Source organism: Danio rerio, chromosome 22, assembly GCF_052040795.2.
Source record: "Danio rerio strain M-AB ecotype USA chromosome 22, GRCz13ab, whole genome shotgun sequence".
Lineage (NCBI taxonomy): Eukaryota > Metazoa > Chordata > Actinopteri > Cypriniformes > Danionidae > Danio > Danio rerio.
In genome coordinates this window covers 27797653-27814033 of record NC_141042.1, presented here as the reverse complement: position 1 = coordinate 27814033, position 16381 = coordinate 27797653, and the positions used below count along the sequence as shown (strand labels likewise).

The window sequence follows — 16381 nt, the reverse complement described above, 5'->3', positions numbered from 1 at the left end:
TTTGATTGATGTGAATTTGAATCTGTTTGACAGAGATTTTTAGCCTTTTTTCTTCTTTTTGTTAATAAAACTTGCACTCAAATGCTGCCTAAAGGATCACGAAACACCAAAACGCATTTTTTAGCTGTTGACCGACCGTTGATTATGTGTCCCACACTGTTAAAAACACTATTAAGACACATACATTTCACTAAAAAGTTAAAACTGGTTGCTTTTGCGTGATTTCGAGCAAATTCGTACCTCTGGTTTGAAACAAATTTTTGAAGCTGCGTCACGGCCATGAGATCTTAGCGTGTATTCCAGCGTGTAGACTGGATGTCGGTACCTGGGAGTTCCTTATTAGGTCTCTTAGTGTGCTGCATTTATTCATGAGTATGACTTGGTTCAAACCAATAAGCGCGCTCTATTATGTATGCGGTGCAACTTTATTAATATGCATGATAGCTTCCAAGACTGTTTTTACCAGTTACAGTGTTCAGACGGCAGAGAGACGCTGCATTGTGTCGCCAAGCGGGAGAACAAGAAACTTTTGGAGATACGTCAGTGGTCGTCAGGAGGTAGTTGCGTTTATAATTTGCTGCAGTGAAGGTTTTGTTTTCATTTTCCCTCTATGAGAGCGCAGCAGGACTCACGTGTGGATCAGTGCACACGGGGCACGACAGAAATACGTGTCTAAAGAACATTGTTTACCTGAGAGCTTTTTTTATCTGGAAATGGTGAAATCCGGATTTGCCTCTCGTCTCCTTTAAATAAAGAAGCAGCTCCAGTTGGTGTTGATTTTCCTGTCTCTAAAGATTTGGTAAGTGAGTGACTAGTGGTCTTTGTTTGTTTATTCAGAGGCAAAGTTAGTTCGTATCGTCAGCAGTACTCTTTCAGTGTTTAAAGACGGACCTTAGTCAAATTATTTAGTTAATAAAGTTTACCGTACGGTAATATCACTACAATATTATGGACTGAAAAATTCACTGTAAATGCTTGCTCTCCGAGTGTAAACGTGTAAGCACCACAGCCAAACTTACCGTCGTGTAGGATTTTTGCCGCATTTTGTGACAGGAATAACACACGGCTTTCTGACGCTACCTAACGAGTGCATCTAAGTTACAGAGAAATGCAGAGGGTTTTTGCTCTCATTCACTGTATGGTAACAAACATTGCATGAAAGATACACGCTTCCAGCAATTCCTCGAATCAAATATCTCGTTTGTCACGAGGGGCATGAATGAACTTCCTGAATGAAAGAGCCAAACTGCAGTTAAAGTCCACCATTTAATAATTTGGCAAATAATTTGATTACTGATGTCCATGTAAACACAGTCACAGTCTATTTTGACGGTCCATGCACAGAGCGCAAAACGCAGGGCGCAAACACTTTCAGGGCGTGTCAGAACGCGTTTTTGCTAATTTAAGGACGGGAAAACCTGCTTTGCGCCATGGCGCATGGTCTAAAAGGGTTGAGTTTATTTTCTTAATGAGTTATAGGTGTGTTTTGAGAATAAACCAATTAGAGTCTCATCTCCCATTCCCTTTAAGAGCCAGCTGTGTCGCGCTAAGAGCGCATTCGCTATTTACAGGACGCAAATTAAGTCTTAAGTGGAAAAAATTAGCATTTCACTAGCAAACAGTTAACAGTTTTTTAACAGAAAACTGTTAAACAGAGCATCTACTGCGTGAGAATGAGAGATAATGGATCTACTTTCACATTCGCTCTTGGATAGGGAAACCTTTACGCACAAACATCAATTAGTCTATAAATAAACAATTTTGTTTGTTAAGCGCAAATATTTGTTTCAAAACTATTTCTAAATTCAGTTCTAATTTCCAGCAAACGAATAAATGAACAATAATAACAAAATGTGCTCAATTATAGTTATTAGTTATATCCTAAAACACATGCTGTGCCCCATATGGTCTAAAACCTGACAGGTGGGCAAATCTAAGCTAGATTTTAATAAAACAAATATAAATATGAATATAATATATAATACTGCTAATAATAATAATAACATTATACAAAAGCAAATTGTTATGAATGAACTGAAAAAGCCTCCCGAGATGAAGAAGACATAAAAGCAGTGGTTTTTCATATTTATGTAGGCTAGAAAATAATATGTTTTGTAATATTTTAATCCTTTATATTTATATCCTATATCTATTCTTATTATATCCTATATATATCCTTAATATAAAATTTTTTTCCTATGTAAAGATTTTTGCCTATTGCTCTCTTGTGCGTATTAAGCAGTGCATAAACGAGGCGCAACGCTGCTTAGTTAGTTTTTTTAGTTTTTAGCTTAGTTAGTTTTTTTCTAATGAAAAATCTATTATAGTTTTAAAATAGCAACGCGCCAGCGGTCCGCCTCAGAACGCCTCCCTTTTTAGACCAGAACGCCTATGGGCGCACAAATGAGCGCTAATGCATTTGCTATTTAAACAGCGTAGCGCAACGCCTCAAAACGACTCTTGCGCCAAGCTGAAACTACCAAAAGACTATTGCGCCGCGCCTTGCGCCACACTGCTCCGGGTGTATGATAGGGCTCACTGTCTTTCTCCTATGTGTCTGTGCGTTGTTTTGCCTCTGTGAAAATCAGCGCATGCCCAAACCGACACTCCCATTTTAATGCAAATTTTTACAAACCATTCCTTCTTCCCTCCTCCGACACTCCCCCTAAACAGAGCTGGACACGCCCACTTTCCTGACTTTTTCCAAAGTAGAGGTGTGAAAACAACCTGCTGAAACAAGGGAGTTTCATGGCCTTTTAACATTTATTTATTGTTTTGTATGTTCAGATTTTCATAGAACAATATATTCTGCAGGTCATGATGAAATCTGGTGAAAAATGACAAAGAAAATTCAGATTGAAAGAGTTAATTATTATTATAATAACAACAGCAGCAGTAACAAATAATGATCCTGTCAGTAAAATTTAGCCATGTGTTTATATATTAATGTATATGTCATTTGAACAAAGGTAATTGTGCAATAAGTCATCTGAAAACAACTGAAATTTAAACCATTTAAAATTAAACAACTAACTACATGCAAAACTTTATAAATGTATCGCAAATCATGAACAATAACGGTGGATTTGGGCCCATGACTATTAAAAATCCTTCAAGTAAGACACTAGCACAATTCTTTCTTTTTCTGTCTCTCTTCCTCATGCCAGACACAGAGATTGCAGGCTAAATAATGGGATTGCATCACTGAGTTTGGGAGTGAAAAGGAGAAATAGGAAAGGAATGATCACCCACAGCCTTTTCGCTGTGAGTCAACAAAAGGAGGGATAGGGCCAGAATTACAGACACTCGCAGATGTGGAGAAATGAGAAACAGAGAATGAGAGATCTTGCGTGCATCTGTGTGGAGAATAAAATCATAAATCTAGCTTCTTAAAAACATTTCTAATAGTATTTTACACTGTAACTACCATTTAAAATGATTTAAAAGTTTTTAATATATATGATATTCATTTCAGACGCGTAATACAATGACTCAAAATTAATTTCTAAACCTGTTGGCTATCACCAGCAGGTCGACGTTCAGAAATGCGTGCAGTATTTGTGGTGTTTGTACAGTATTTCTCGGTGTCAGTGTGCATATAAATCTCAGAAAGTAAGGGTGGAGCTAGAGGAAGAAGTTAGGTTGAAAACAAACCCCCATGCCAGAGACTGAGAGTGAAGGAGGGAGGGTGGGATGGAGACGAGGAGAAGTATTCAGCACTCAAACCTTTTGCAATACTGTGTAATATCTCAGACAGACAGAGAGAGAGAGAGAGAGAGAGAGAGAGAGAGAATTGGAGGAATGAGCTAAAGATGCAGGAGTTTATGAAAAGAAAGAAGTGTTTGCAAGGAAATCAACATCTTAGCAGTTAAGGGAATGTCTTCTGTAGGGAACAGGAATTGGGGTGATGCTTAAAGTGGGGGAATATTAAAAATGCTGCATTTCCATTTGTTAAAGAACAGGGGTTCTTAATGTTTAAATTAAAAGGTCCAAATCTAAATTTTAATTAATGTCAAAGGCCCAGAACAATTTTTACTACATAACTTGTTTTTAATAAACATCCAAAACATGCATCACAAGTCAGCACTATTTATCTTTCTTTAAATAATGTGTCATTTGCATTTAAAACACATTAAGTACAATGCAAATATGCATTTTTGTACAAAACACAACAAAAGGTAGGCCAGTAGTGTCTAGATGCATGCTGAGATTGCGTATCTCAGAGATGCAAAGTCAGACACAATGCACTCAATGGAGCCAGTCACGTCACTGTGAAGGGTAGTGTTAGGTGTGGGCATTAAAAAGCATTGCATGTACAGTGCATACGGAAAGTATTCATAGCGCTTCATTTTTTCCACATTTTTTTTGTTACAGCCTTTTTCCAAAATGGATCAAATTCATCTGTTTCCTCAAAATTCTACATACAATACCCCATAATGTCAATGAGAAAAACGTTTTTTTTTTTTTTTACAAATGTATTAAAAACAACTGAAGAATCACATGTACATAAGTATTTACAGCCTTTCCTCAATACTTTATTGATGCACCTTTGGCAGCAATTACAGACTCAAGTCTTTTTGAATATGATGCCACAAGCTTGGCACACCTGTCCTTGGGAATGTTTGCCCATTCCTCTTTGCAATACCTCTCAAGCTCTATCAGGTTGGATGTGACGCGACGGTGTATATTTTCAGATATGTCAAGAGATGTTTTAAAAGGATTTAAGTCTGGGCTCTGGCTGAGCCACTGAAGGACTTTCACCGAGTTGTTGTGAAGCCACTTTATTCACTGTAAAAAATGCTTTTCTTGCTTAGATTTTTTGTCTTATTTCTAGTCTAAATATCTAAAATTTATTATATCAAGAAGCATTTTCTAGACAAGCAAAACATGTTGTCTTGTTTTGAGAAATAATATGCCAAAATGAAGTGAGTTTTTCCGTAAAACAAGCAAAATAATCTGCCAATGGGGTAAGCAAATTAATCTTGTTTTTTCTTTTGACGTAAGATTATTTTGCTTACCCCATTGGCAGATTATTTTGCTTGTTTTACGGAAAAACTCACTTCATTTTGGCATATTATTTCTCAAAACAAGACAGTATGTTTTGCTTGTCTAGAAAATTCTTCTCGATTTAGGAATTGTTAGATATTTGGACTAGAAACAAGACAAAAAATCTAAGTAAGAAAAGCATTTTTTGCAGTGTTGATATTTTGGTGGTGTGCTTTGGGTCATTGTCCTGCTGGAAGATGAAACGTCGTCCCAATCTGAAGTCCAGCACTCTGAAGCAGGTTTTCATTCAGGATGTCTCTGTACATTGCTGCATTTTCCCTACTTTCCCTCTATATCCTGGTTTTCTTGAAATTGTAACACCTGGCATTTACTCCAAAGAGTTCAATTTTAGTCTACTTAGACCAAAGAAGTTTGTTTCTTATGGTCTGAGAGTCCTTCGGATGCCTTTTTTTTAAATTCCAGGTGGGAAGTGGCTTCCGTCTGGCTACTCTACCATACAGGCCTGATTGGTGGATTGCTGCACAGATGGTTGTCCTTCTGTAAGATTCTCCTCTTTCCATAAAAGAACGCTGGAAGTTTTTCATAAATCTGCAACAATTTATATATAACACATATATATAACAATATATTTTTTTCACATTGTCATTATGGGGTATTGTGAGTAAAATTTTGAGGAAATAAACAGATTTAATCCATTTTGGAATACGGCTGTAACAAAAAAAAATGCTGAAAAAGTAAAGCGCTATGAATAATTTCTGGAAAATGTGAAAAATACAAAAGGTGTGTAATAAAAGCTTTAGAGTCCAAACACTGAAGAGCATATTCATCAATGGGTAGCTCTACCGATCCCAAACCATGCAAGCTAGAGGCGACAGCAGAGAGGGAAACCAGACTCAGTTGGGCACGACCATTTTAATTTTTCCGCATATTTATTGAGGGTAAACAAATGCAGCCATTGTCACCCAATCCTCATACATTACAAACTGACTCCAATTAAACTCAGCCCAATAATCAGACACCAATAAGTGTCTGAGTCCTTGAGATCTTTTCAGAGGTGCACTCAGCTCTGTGAGTTTATCAACTCCTCCAGAAACTATACCTGGATGATGGAGGCTTTCAGCTGTGCTTCCGACTGAACCTAACCTAGTTTGATGAACTGTTGTCCGGTGTCGGCAAGAGGATTCCCCTTCAGGACACTAACAACAGGCTACTTCATAATCACGCTTCTGATTGGTTAATGCGGCGCAAATGTCAGCTGAAGTTCAGATTTTCCAACTTGAGTTATTTGCACGGCAAACGTGCTAAAAGCTCAACTCGATGCACTTCATTCTCGTGAATTGCATTATTTGCGCCACCTCATTCACACGTATTGTGCTGCATGAAGTCTATTTGCGACTTTACATTGACCTAACATGTAAATCACTTGCGCTTGACGCTTCATTCATGTCAGGTGTGAATGCAGCATAAGGCCCTGTTCACACCTGGTATTAAGATGGATTTTCCTTGATCCAATCACTATTGGACAAAGCAGGCCACAAGCGTTCACCCCTGCTATTTGAATGCGCCTCTTTTGTCCACTTTTAGCTACATTTGTCATGATTTCGTCAAGGGGAGGTTCTATAAGCAGGTCCTAATGCTTTTGTCAGCAGCCATTTTTATGTTTGCAATGATGTCCTCAAGACCTCGCTAAACTATATGAACTTGTGCCAGAAGTCAAGACTGGTGGAACAATATTGTGCTCTGTAAGTTTACTTATGACCAGCAACACGTCACACAATGATGACATGTCCGGTCAGAGGGCAGTATTTAGAGGCTGCTGGTCCATATTAAACCACATGTGCATTTACACTATTAGAGCAATCCGATCTAATTTGTTTTCGACCACCTCTGAATATGCTGAATGTGGTCAAAATTGGACAAGCTCAAAATGCTTCAGACACCGCTCAAACCTGTACTTAGTGTTGTCCACTTGAGACTAGGTAAATGAGGTTAACTCGCTCAGCTACTACTAACTGGCCTTCATTATTATTACTTCTATGTGTTTGCACCAGCCTAACTTCTTCAATTGTCCTTGATCCACTCTGACTAAGATTTGAACTGTCATCTCTGGAAGGAGTTGAGCATGCCAGCAAAGATGCTAAAGGCTGCAGCCTCTAATGTCAGTCTCTGTTACTCTAATCTTCACTCTCATCCAGGTCATGGCACCAAAAACTTACTCCGGTCCTTCTCTTCTCATTCCAAGAGTGGAATTTGAATTTGAGTCTCCTACATGGGAGGCTGAACGACAACCTAATTTCCCCAAATAGGACATGTTCCTGGATTAACTATGTTGATCCTGGAACAACATTCCAATTAGCCAATCAGAATTAAGCGATATGTTAAGTTTAGGCTTGTGATTAGGTTTATGCACTTCTACATTATTGTTATCCAACTATTATTTTATATAATTATTTTCCTATAATTTTGGGAATAATGTACAGTTATGGTTGGGTTTAGTGGTAGGAAATTGGTATAGATTACATTTTCGAACAAAAATGATGTTCCAGGATCAAGGATCAGGATCTGTAGATGTTAATCTAGGATCGCATTGTACTTGGTAAAATCATGATGTGAGGAGGCTCGTGCACCAACAGGGATGCTAAGGCTTCTAACATCCGTCACTAATGCACTCTTGAGGCCAGGAGAGTAATGTGTACTTGAAGCTTTTACTTGCCGGCCTCCCTACGCTCACATACCTTAACCTCACTTTCATCCGGGTCATGGCACTAATTTAACACCTCCTGTTCTACTCAGCCCACACCAAGCAGGATTCAAATCAGCATCTTCAGCATGTAAGGTGCATCAACAAGGATAAAGATTTTAACATCAGTCACTTACAAGCGGACCTCTTAGGGTCAGTGTAGTGAACTTTACTCACATAGTTCCTGCTAACCAGCCTCCATTACATTTACCACCATAAACATTTCTCCAACAGAGTAATGGCACCAATGCAACTTCCACAGCTCTGGACCTTCTACAAAAAAGTGTGATTTCAACTTGGGAAGCAGGTGCACAACCAAGAATGCTAAGGAATTACTTGTTAGTAGTAGATAATAGTAATGTACTAATTTTGTATTACAGCATTTAGAGTCAAAACAAAGTAAGAGTTTTATTATACTGAAATAAAACTTTGCATTTTGAACTAATGCATTTCCTAAGCCCAGACAAGGTCTACTTGCACAGCTACTGCTACCCACCCTCTATTGCAGTCTAAGCATCAATGCCATCCGGGTCACGGCACCAATATCACCCCTACGGTTTTACTCGCCCCACTCTTCGGGCAGGATTCAAACTGATGTCACTCGAGGTCAGGGGAGTGGAGATAACTTGGAACATTCTTACTCGAAGGTCTTCTTTACACTCTGGTTTTAAAAAGATCAGTTAAATGAATGATTCAATACCTCACTCATAAAGCCTCAGGCTTCTGGGCCCCTTTGTAAAAACACAGACATAACCCATGGATGCAGACCCAGAGGCCCACTCTTCATCAAACTTTCCTCTGCATCACCGAAAGAAACTGAGACTGAGGAAAAGAATGAAGCAAAGCTAAGAATCTATATATCTCTGTAATGTGTTCTGCATGTTTTGACTGCAGCGGGACTGCTGGTGTGATGAACTGCAGGAGTGTGTGCGCTTTCATTCGCGAGTGTGTGCGTGACCTGTCTGGCAGAAAGAAATGTAAATGACTTACAGTTGCTGAAGTGAATGTAGCCCTGCGTGTGTGTAGGAGTTTGCCTGCGTGTGTGTAAGAGAGGGAGTATTTCCTTCTCAAAAGTAAGCTGCAAAATCACAGCTGTCATTCTTGGTGCCACTGTGAAATGTCGGTAGTGGAAAAAAAGCCTTCTTTCATATAATAATATGGTTTGATTTTTCTCAGGCGGGCGGATCAAAGCCATGCTGTCACTGGACGAGCCCCTGGATTTGAAGATCCCCTCTGGTCGTGACAGGACGATCAGAACCTCCATCTGTGCTCCTCTGCATTTTGCTCGTACCCGAATATCTCGGACACTGCATAAGTCATCAAGCCCTGGTGAGTCAGCTGACCACACAAACCACTACATAACTCCACTATATATAAATCACATTCCTTTACATTTATGACATGCACTGCTATGCATGCAATCAACAGAATCATAGCCATGCTGATTGTGTTTTTGTAAAATTGTCCCAATTATGCTATAGTAAACATCCTAATTTTGTTTTGGAGGCACTCTACAATTAGAGGACCTGAATGTGTAGTAACTTTGTATTTAGCACTACATTACTTCTAGTTATTTCATAGAAGATTGATCAAGGCAGTCCCGCATTAGCTAATACACGATTCTCCAATCAGACGATTCTTAAGTCCCTATGTCTCCCCCTTTTTCCTAGATTGGGTGGCACGGCAGCCCAGTGGTTAGCACTGTTGCCTCACAGCAAGAAAGTCACTGGTTCTGGTCCTTGCCAGGCTGGTTGGTGTTTCTGTGTGGAGTTTGTATGTTCCCTGTGTTCGCGTGGGTTTCCCGGTTTCCTCCCACTGTTCAAAAACATGTGTCACAAGTAAACTGACTAAACCAAGTTGGCACCATATTCAAGTTCCTAGCCAACAGTATTTTTCCTCATGAAGCAATTTGTTATTAGCCACAAATAAGCAGGGGAGTTCTTGAGATCTACCTGAGCTCAATCTCCACTTTCGCCCTGCAAACGTGAGGGAGCCAAAAGCTTGAGGATCTTTTGAGCTCTGGGCTATCTTCCGGGACAGCATGCCAAACAAGCTTATAAATAAACATCAGCTAAGCGGGACTTTTTGAAATGATAAGTCACAACATTTTTAAAACTTCAATATAATACCTTATCCATAAACAGTTTCTGGTCCTTTCTGATTTATTTCTTTGTGTATTTAAATGTGGCAACTCCTATGATTCCACACTCCTTTATCAAGCTATGTCTTTATAATTTTTTTTGACTAAGCAACCTCTACTGATGAATCTTTAAAGGAAAGTCATCCATTGTGCATGAGCAAGACATGGATATGTTTTGTTCCTAAAAATAAAGGTAAAGAACAGTTCCACAAAGCGGGTCAGACAAAAACAGAAGCCAACAAAAAAAAAAAAAAATTAATAAACAAGTCAAAAATGGTGAGAATGTGGTAAAATCTGAAAACGTGGTGTAAAACAGGTTTTTTTTTTCTTTTTCTGGATTGCTTTTCAAAACACTGTCGGTTGGATTTACGGAAGTGTGTGGGCAGGTCAATCAATGTGTTTTAAAACACTATCGGTTGGATTTAGGGAAACAGGAGGGTAGGGGATCAGTCAGTCAGTCAGTAAATCAGTCAGTTGACAGTGGTCTCTGGTGGACTTACACGAGAACAGCAGGTGAGAATGGCACTCGCAAGAGAAATTCAAGATCAATAGGCATGGGCCGGTATATGATTCTGACGGTATGATAACCTTGAACAAAACTTTTTTCCCCTTTGAAAACAGTATATTTTATTTTTTGAAAGATTTGTAATAGTTTGAAACAGTAGACATGTCAGGCTAAATAATTTCAAAGATTAATTGACTTCTGCTGTCTTTATTTGTTTCAAAAACACAGATTTCTTTGCAATTTAAAATGATATATTTGAATATTTTTTTTCTGCTGGAGTTACTATTGTCCTAAAAAAAAAATATGTTAACAAAAAATAGTACACATACCTTAGGAACGGTATTACAGACAATTTTGGCAGTTTTAAAACCTTGACTTGTCTAAACCGCGGTATCCTTAAACCGTTATCGTCCCATGCCTAATACACAGCGTCCTCTATTAGATTCTTAAAAATAAAAACTGCAAATAAAACTTACCTCCTGGGACCTATTTTTCGATCTCCAGAAATGTAAATAGGGCTATATTTTCAGAATGAGCCTGGGTTGTTTTTTTAGTACTATATTGGGTGAGGGCCTAAGCGTGCTGTACCATTATCAAAACATGATGTAAACACTGCTGATCACTGATTCGTCTGAGATTGACAGTATTATTGGATTTTTGACACGAGACACCAAACCTGCTATATTTAAATAATCAGCTGCAGCCACTACTGTATTGTTGGTTTTCATGACTAAAGCCTTTCTATACCACCGTGAGAAAAAGACACCTTTAATTGTAGTATCGGCATCAGTAGAAGAAGTCAAGACATAACTCTTGTTGGTAGCCGAGAAGGATGGTTGAGAAGACTCAGGGTGAAAAAGGTTTTCAAGAAGTTGCTGCAACAGAGGCTGAGCAGCTATAATGGTCATTCCACACACTTTAAGTGGTACTAAATGGCAGAAAAGTCCCTATAAGGCAAGTCCTTTCACCTAGCAGCCTTCTTTGAAACACCTCTCGGGCATTCTGTCTGAGTGGGGAAACATCAAATTCTTCAAAACTGCCAAGCTTACATTACATATTTGGAATCACCAATAAGATTAAACAACATCTGTCTCTTAAGCTTCGTTTCTAAACGTTCAAATCAAACAAATTTGGCATTTTTTTAGGCTGCCTGAGCTAATGTGGATGAGCATTCGAAAGGAACAAGATCACGACACCAACCTTTTTTATGGCTGTTCAACACATTATCATCCTCTGGATGATGATCATCTGATCGTGCTGGTCTTCTGAAGTAATTCATAACCTGTTCTCTCTGGTGACTCTCCTACAGAAATGACAGCATCTCTTTTTTTATAAGTTTGAGTAGTTGCTGGCATGTGATGTGACAGGATGGACTTTACCTTGTGTTAATTTCATACAGATTACAAAACCTAAAAACTTTTTATAGTATATTTGGTTCATTTAAAAGCACAGATATCAAGTTTTATTTGGATACATTTCTTACGTCTGTGAAGCAAGTTTTCACTGAGATTTAAGTGTGTTTGCTGACCACACAAACTGTCGTAAAAACACACGTTTGGTCCGAGCTTCTCCCGTGGAGAAACTGCAGTCTACAGCGATCGATGATAGGCTGCTGCACTAGGAGGTAGGGCTTCATTCACCATATTGACCGTTACTCTTTTTAAAACTATACGAGTGACATGTCTTGTGTATTCTAGTCGATGACTGCAGATAGTGTTGCCAGGGTCGCAGTATTCTCACACAATTAAGCTCTTTTGAAAATGCAGTTGTAGGAAAAATTACAATAGAGTTTGACTGCAGAGATGCACATGCAGTCTCAGACATGCATTCCCCTTCATGGGAATTGAAAAAATTGCTGCAAAGGGCTGCAAATTTTCTTGGACCTGGCAAATTCTGACTGCAGTGGATAGGTAAACTGAGATGAGCAAAACTGAGTGGACGCAAGCCATTTCGTGCCGAACTGTACCGTACAGTACTGTGTAATGGAAAAACGGCTTTAAAGATATTGACTGTGTATTTTCCTAAATGGAAAAAACAGGGATTAATAGGACTCAGTCAGAAAGATGACTACCTGTTTAGTTCCTAAATGTATCGTTTCCAAGCAAATCATTAAATAAAATCAATGAATCAACTATTAACTAGGATGTATAATCATCATATGGAGGCTCAAATTAATAAAATAAAATAAAATCAATACAATCCTAAAGTGTGTACAATCGCTAAAATTTTATATTAAGTGTTTCATTACAGTAAGTAGTGGCTATCTGACCAATCAGAGCAGAGCAGGCTCTTGGAAAGAAGGGGTTTAGAAAAAATTATCTTCAGATCACTCAAATGAATTGTTTGAGACTTGAAATGAAAATAGAAAACATAAAATTATTTCAAATGTAAATTTTAGGACAATAAAGAGTCTCAAACAATTCATTTGAGTAATCTTAAGAGAAGATCTCAAAACCAAATAAGGAACATTTGAAATATAATAGGTGCACTTTAAACAAAACACCCAATTTAATGATTCAAAAGACAGAATGAAAGTAACTGTAACCCTTGTAGGTCACATAATAATGAAAACTTTTCTAATGTACTGTAGTACGCCCAGATTTCATTCATGTAGAGTATCGACCTATTTGAAAAAGCATGTCATTTTGAATGCAAAAAAGTCTTAAAGGGAAAGTTCACCCAAAACTGAACATTCTATCATCATTTACATACCCTTTACTTGTTCCAAACTCCTTTGATTTTCTATTATCTGTTGAACAGAAAAGTATGTGTTTAGAAGAAAGCAGGAAACCTGGTTGAAAAAGCTTTTCATTAGTGTTCAACAGAATAAATAAACGTAGAAAGGTTTGGAATCATTTGAGGGTGAGTCAGTAGTGAGTTTCTCTCCTCTCTTCTGCTCTCCAGATGCAGCTGATAAGGACATGTCAGACTCTTCGTCATCCACTGCTGTGGATCTGAGTCTATCTCCATCCTCCTCTCCTTCACCACCATCTCCAATAGACAGTGGTGCCAGCTGGAGCCCCACAGCGCCTCTGCTGGCCTTAGTGAGTAACTCCCATAGCCACCTAGGATAAATGCATTAATTTATAATTTTAAACAAAACAATTATGCACTATAGATTATAGTTATGACTCTATCCAACTCTAAATCGTAGATGCATGGTACTGGAGTCTTGAAATACCATTAAAACATTTAACTTTAGTTTTTATGGTAAACAGATTCAAGTGATTCAAATCTCTGTGGTGTAGACATGAAGAAAGACTACTTTATTCAGCACCAGTCCCATAATTCAATTCACTAATTCATGCCAGTCCGGTCTCATGGTATCCTGATCTGAACTCTTTCTTTGGGAGCATGTCCGGGCTTGTTCAGGCTTTAGGTGGTCTCCTAATGCCCAACTAAGATGAGTCAGACATGATTCAGAAATGCATCATTTACTCATAACCTCTTCTACTTGAAGGAATCTGAGAGCACCCCATACCATGAGGACAGCGCCTCTCCTCCTCCGGGATTCCAGTTCTTCCTGCCGATTGGTGCAGAGGGTCCCCTGCGCCTGCCCTCCTCAATGCTGATTGGTCAACACTCCCCTGAGCCTTCAGGTGATGAACAGCTGGCCTGCCGCTGGCTAAAGGTGAGTGACAAAGAGCTACTGTTATTGTTTTGATCCAAAATGATCGAGTTTTACTTGCTTAGTGTATTAAAATATATTAATGAGACACATGTACATGTGTTATTTAAAAAGTAGAACTGAAAAATCATTTAAAAAATCAATTCTGAGATTTTCAAAATGCATCGATATTCTATCTTGAATTAAGCTTGGTTTTTAACAACAGATAGTGCTCTAGTCTAGTTTTTAATAGTAGATGGTGCAATATGCCATTTTTTAACAGGAGATGGCGCACTAGACTAGTTTTTAAACAACAGATTGTGCTCTAGACTAGTTTTTAAACAACATATGGTGCTCTAGACTAGTTTTTTTTAACAATAGATAGCGCTCTAGGCTAGTTTTTAATAGTAGATGGTGCAATATGCCAGTTTTTAACAGGAGATGGCGCACTAGGCTAGTTTTTAAACAACAGATGGTGCTCTAGGCTATTTTTAAACAGCAAATAACGCTCTAGGCTAGTTTTAAATAGTATATGGCGCTTTATGCTAGTTTTTACTGTAGATGATGCTCTATGCTAGTTATTACCAGCAGATGGTGCTCAAGGCTACTTTTTAACAGCAGATTGCAGTCCAGTCTAGGCTAGTTTTTAACAGCAGATGATGCTTTCAGCTAGTTTTTAACTTGAGATGGTGCTCTATGCTAGTTTTTAACAGCAGATGGTGCTCTAGGCTAGTTGTCAACAAGAAATGGTGTTCTATGCTAGTTTTTTTTTTACAGCAGATGGCGCTCTAGGCTAGATTTTAACAGCAGATGGTGCTCTAGGCTAGATTTTAACAGCAAATGGCCCACTAGGTTGTTAACAACTGATGGTGCAATAGACTACTTCCTAATAGCAGACTGGCTCTAGGCTATTTTTTAACAGCAGATGAGGCTCTAGGCTAGTTTTTAACAGCAGATGGGGCTCTAGGCTAGTTTTTAACAGCAGATGGCGCTCTAGGCTAGTTTTTAACAGCAGATGGTGCTCTAGGCTAGGTTTTAACAGCAAATGGCCCACTAGGTTGTTAACAACAGATGGTGCAATAGGCTACTTCTTAATAGCAGATGGGGCTCTAGGCTAGTTTTTAACAGCAGATGGCGCTCTAGGCTAGTTTTTAACAGCAGATGGTGCTCTAGGCTAGGTTTTAACAGCAAATGGCCCACTAGGTTGTTAACAACAGATGGTGCAATAGGCTACTTCTTAATAGCAGATGGGGCTCTAGGCTAGTTTTTAACAGCAGATGGGGCTCTAGGCTAGTTTTTAACATCCGATGGCGCTCTAGGCTAGGTTTTAACAGCAAATGGCCCACTAGGTTGTTAACAACAGATGGTGCAATAGGCTACTTCTTAATAGCAGATGGGGCTCTAGGCTAGTTTTTAACAGCAAATGGGGCTCTAGGCTAGTTTTTAACAGCCGATGGCGCTCTAGGCTAGTTTTTAACAGCAGATGGTGCTCTAGGCTAGGTTTTAACAGCAAATGGCCCACTAGGTTGTTAACAACAGATGGTGCAATAGGCTACTTCTTAATAGCAGACGGGGCTCTAGGCTAGTTTTTAACAGCAGATGGGGCTCTAGGCTAGTTTTTAACAGCAGATGGGGCTCTAAGCTAGTTTTTAACAGCAGATGGTGCTCTAGGCTAGTTTTTGACAGCAGATGGTGCTCTAGGCTAGGTTTAACAGCAAATGGCCCACTAGGTTGTTAACAACAGATGGTGCAATAGGCTACTTCTTAATAGCAGATGGGGCTTTAGGCTATTTTTTAACAGCAGATGGGGCTCTAGGCTAGTTCTTAACAGCAGATGGGGCTCTAGGCTAGTTTTTACCAGCAGATGGCGCACTAGGTCATTAACAACAGATGGTGCTGTAGGCTTTTTAACAGCAGATTATGCACTATGCTAATTTTTAACTGGAGATGGCGCTCCTGGCTAGTTTTTAAAAGCAGATTATGCACTTTGCTAGTTTTTAACGGCAGATGGAGTTCCAGGATAGTTTTTAACAGCAGATGGCGCTCTAGACTAGTTTTTAACAGCAGATGGCGCTCTAGACTCGTTTTTAATAGCAGATTATGCGCTATGCTAGTTTTTAACAGGAGATGGTGCTCTAGGATAGTTTTTAACAGTAGATGGCGCACTATGTTGTTAGCAACAGATGATGCTCTAGGCTAGTTTTTAACAGCAGATTATGCGCTATGCTAGTTTTTAACAGTAGATGTTGCACTAGGCTAGTTAACAGCAGAGGGGATTCTAGGCTAGTTTTTTTAAATCAGATGGCACACTAGACCACATTTTAACATCAGATGCTGCATTAGCTAATTTTTTATCTACACTCAAATGCTCACATAGAAGAG

The 16381-nt window shown here is 38.9% G+C and overlaps 1 protein-coding gene across 3 annotated transcripts in view; it reads left to right on the top strand.

Moving 5' to 3' along the window:
- The window catches only part of glis2a (GLIS family zinc finger 2a), a 32970-nt gene that overhangs the window by 7869 nt on the left and 8720 nt on the right, over nt 1–16381 (top strand). For 2 of the 3 annotated variants that reach the window (XM_087304446.1, XM_087304447.1), the window contains exons 2-4: nt 8924–9076; nt 13297–13436; nt 13853–14023. In XM_087304446.1, the coding sequence (XP_087160572.1) occupies nt 8941–9076; nt 13297–13436; nt 13853–14023 (447 nt within the window). In that variant the 5' untranslated portion in view covers nt 8924–8940. Of the gene's footprint in view, nt 1–4034; nt 4791–5197; nt 5583–6469; nt 9077–13296; nt 13437–13852; nt 14024–16381 lie in introns of those variants that run through there. The other variant, XM_087304448.1, reaches the window with a different exon arrangement.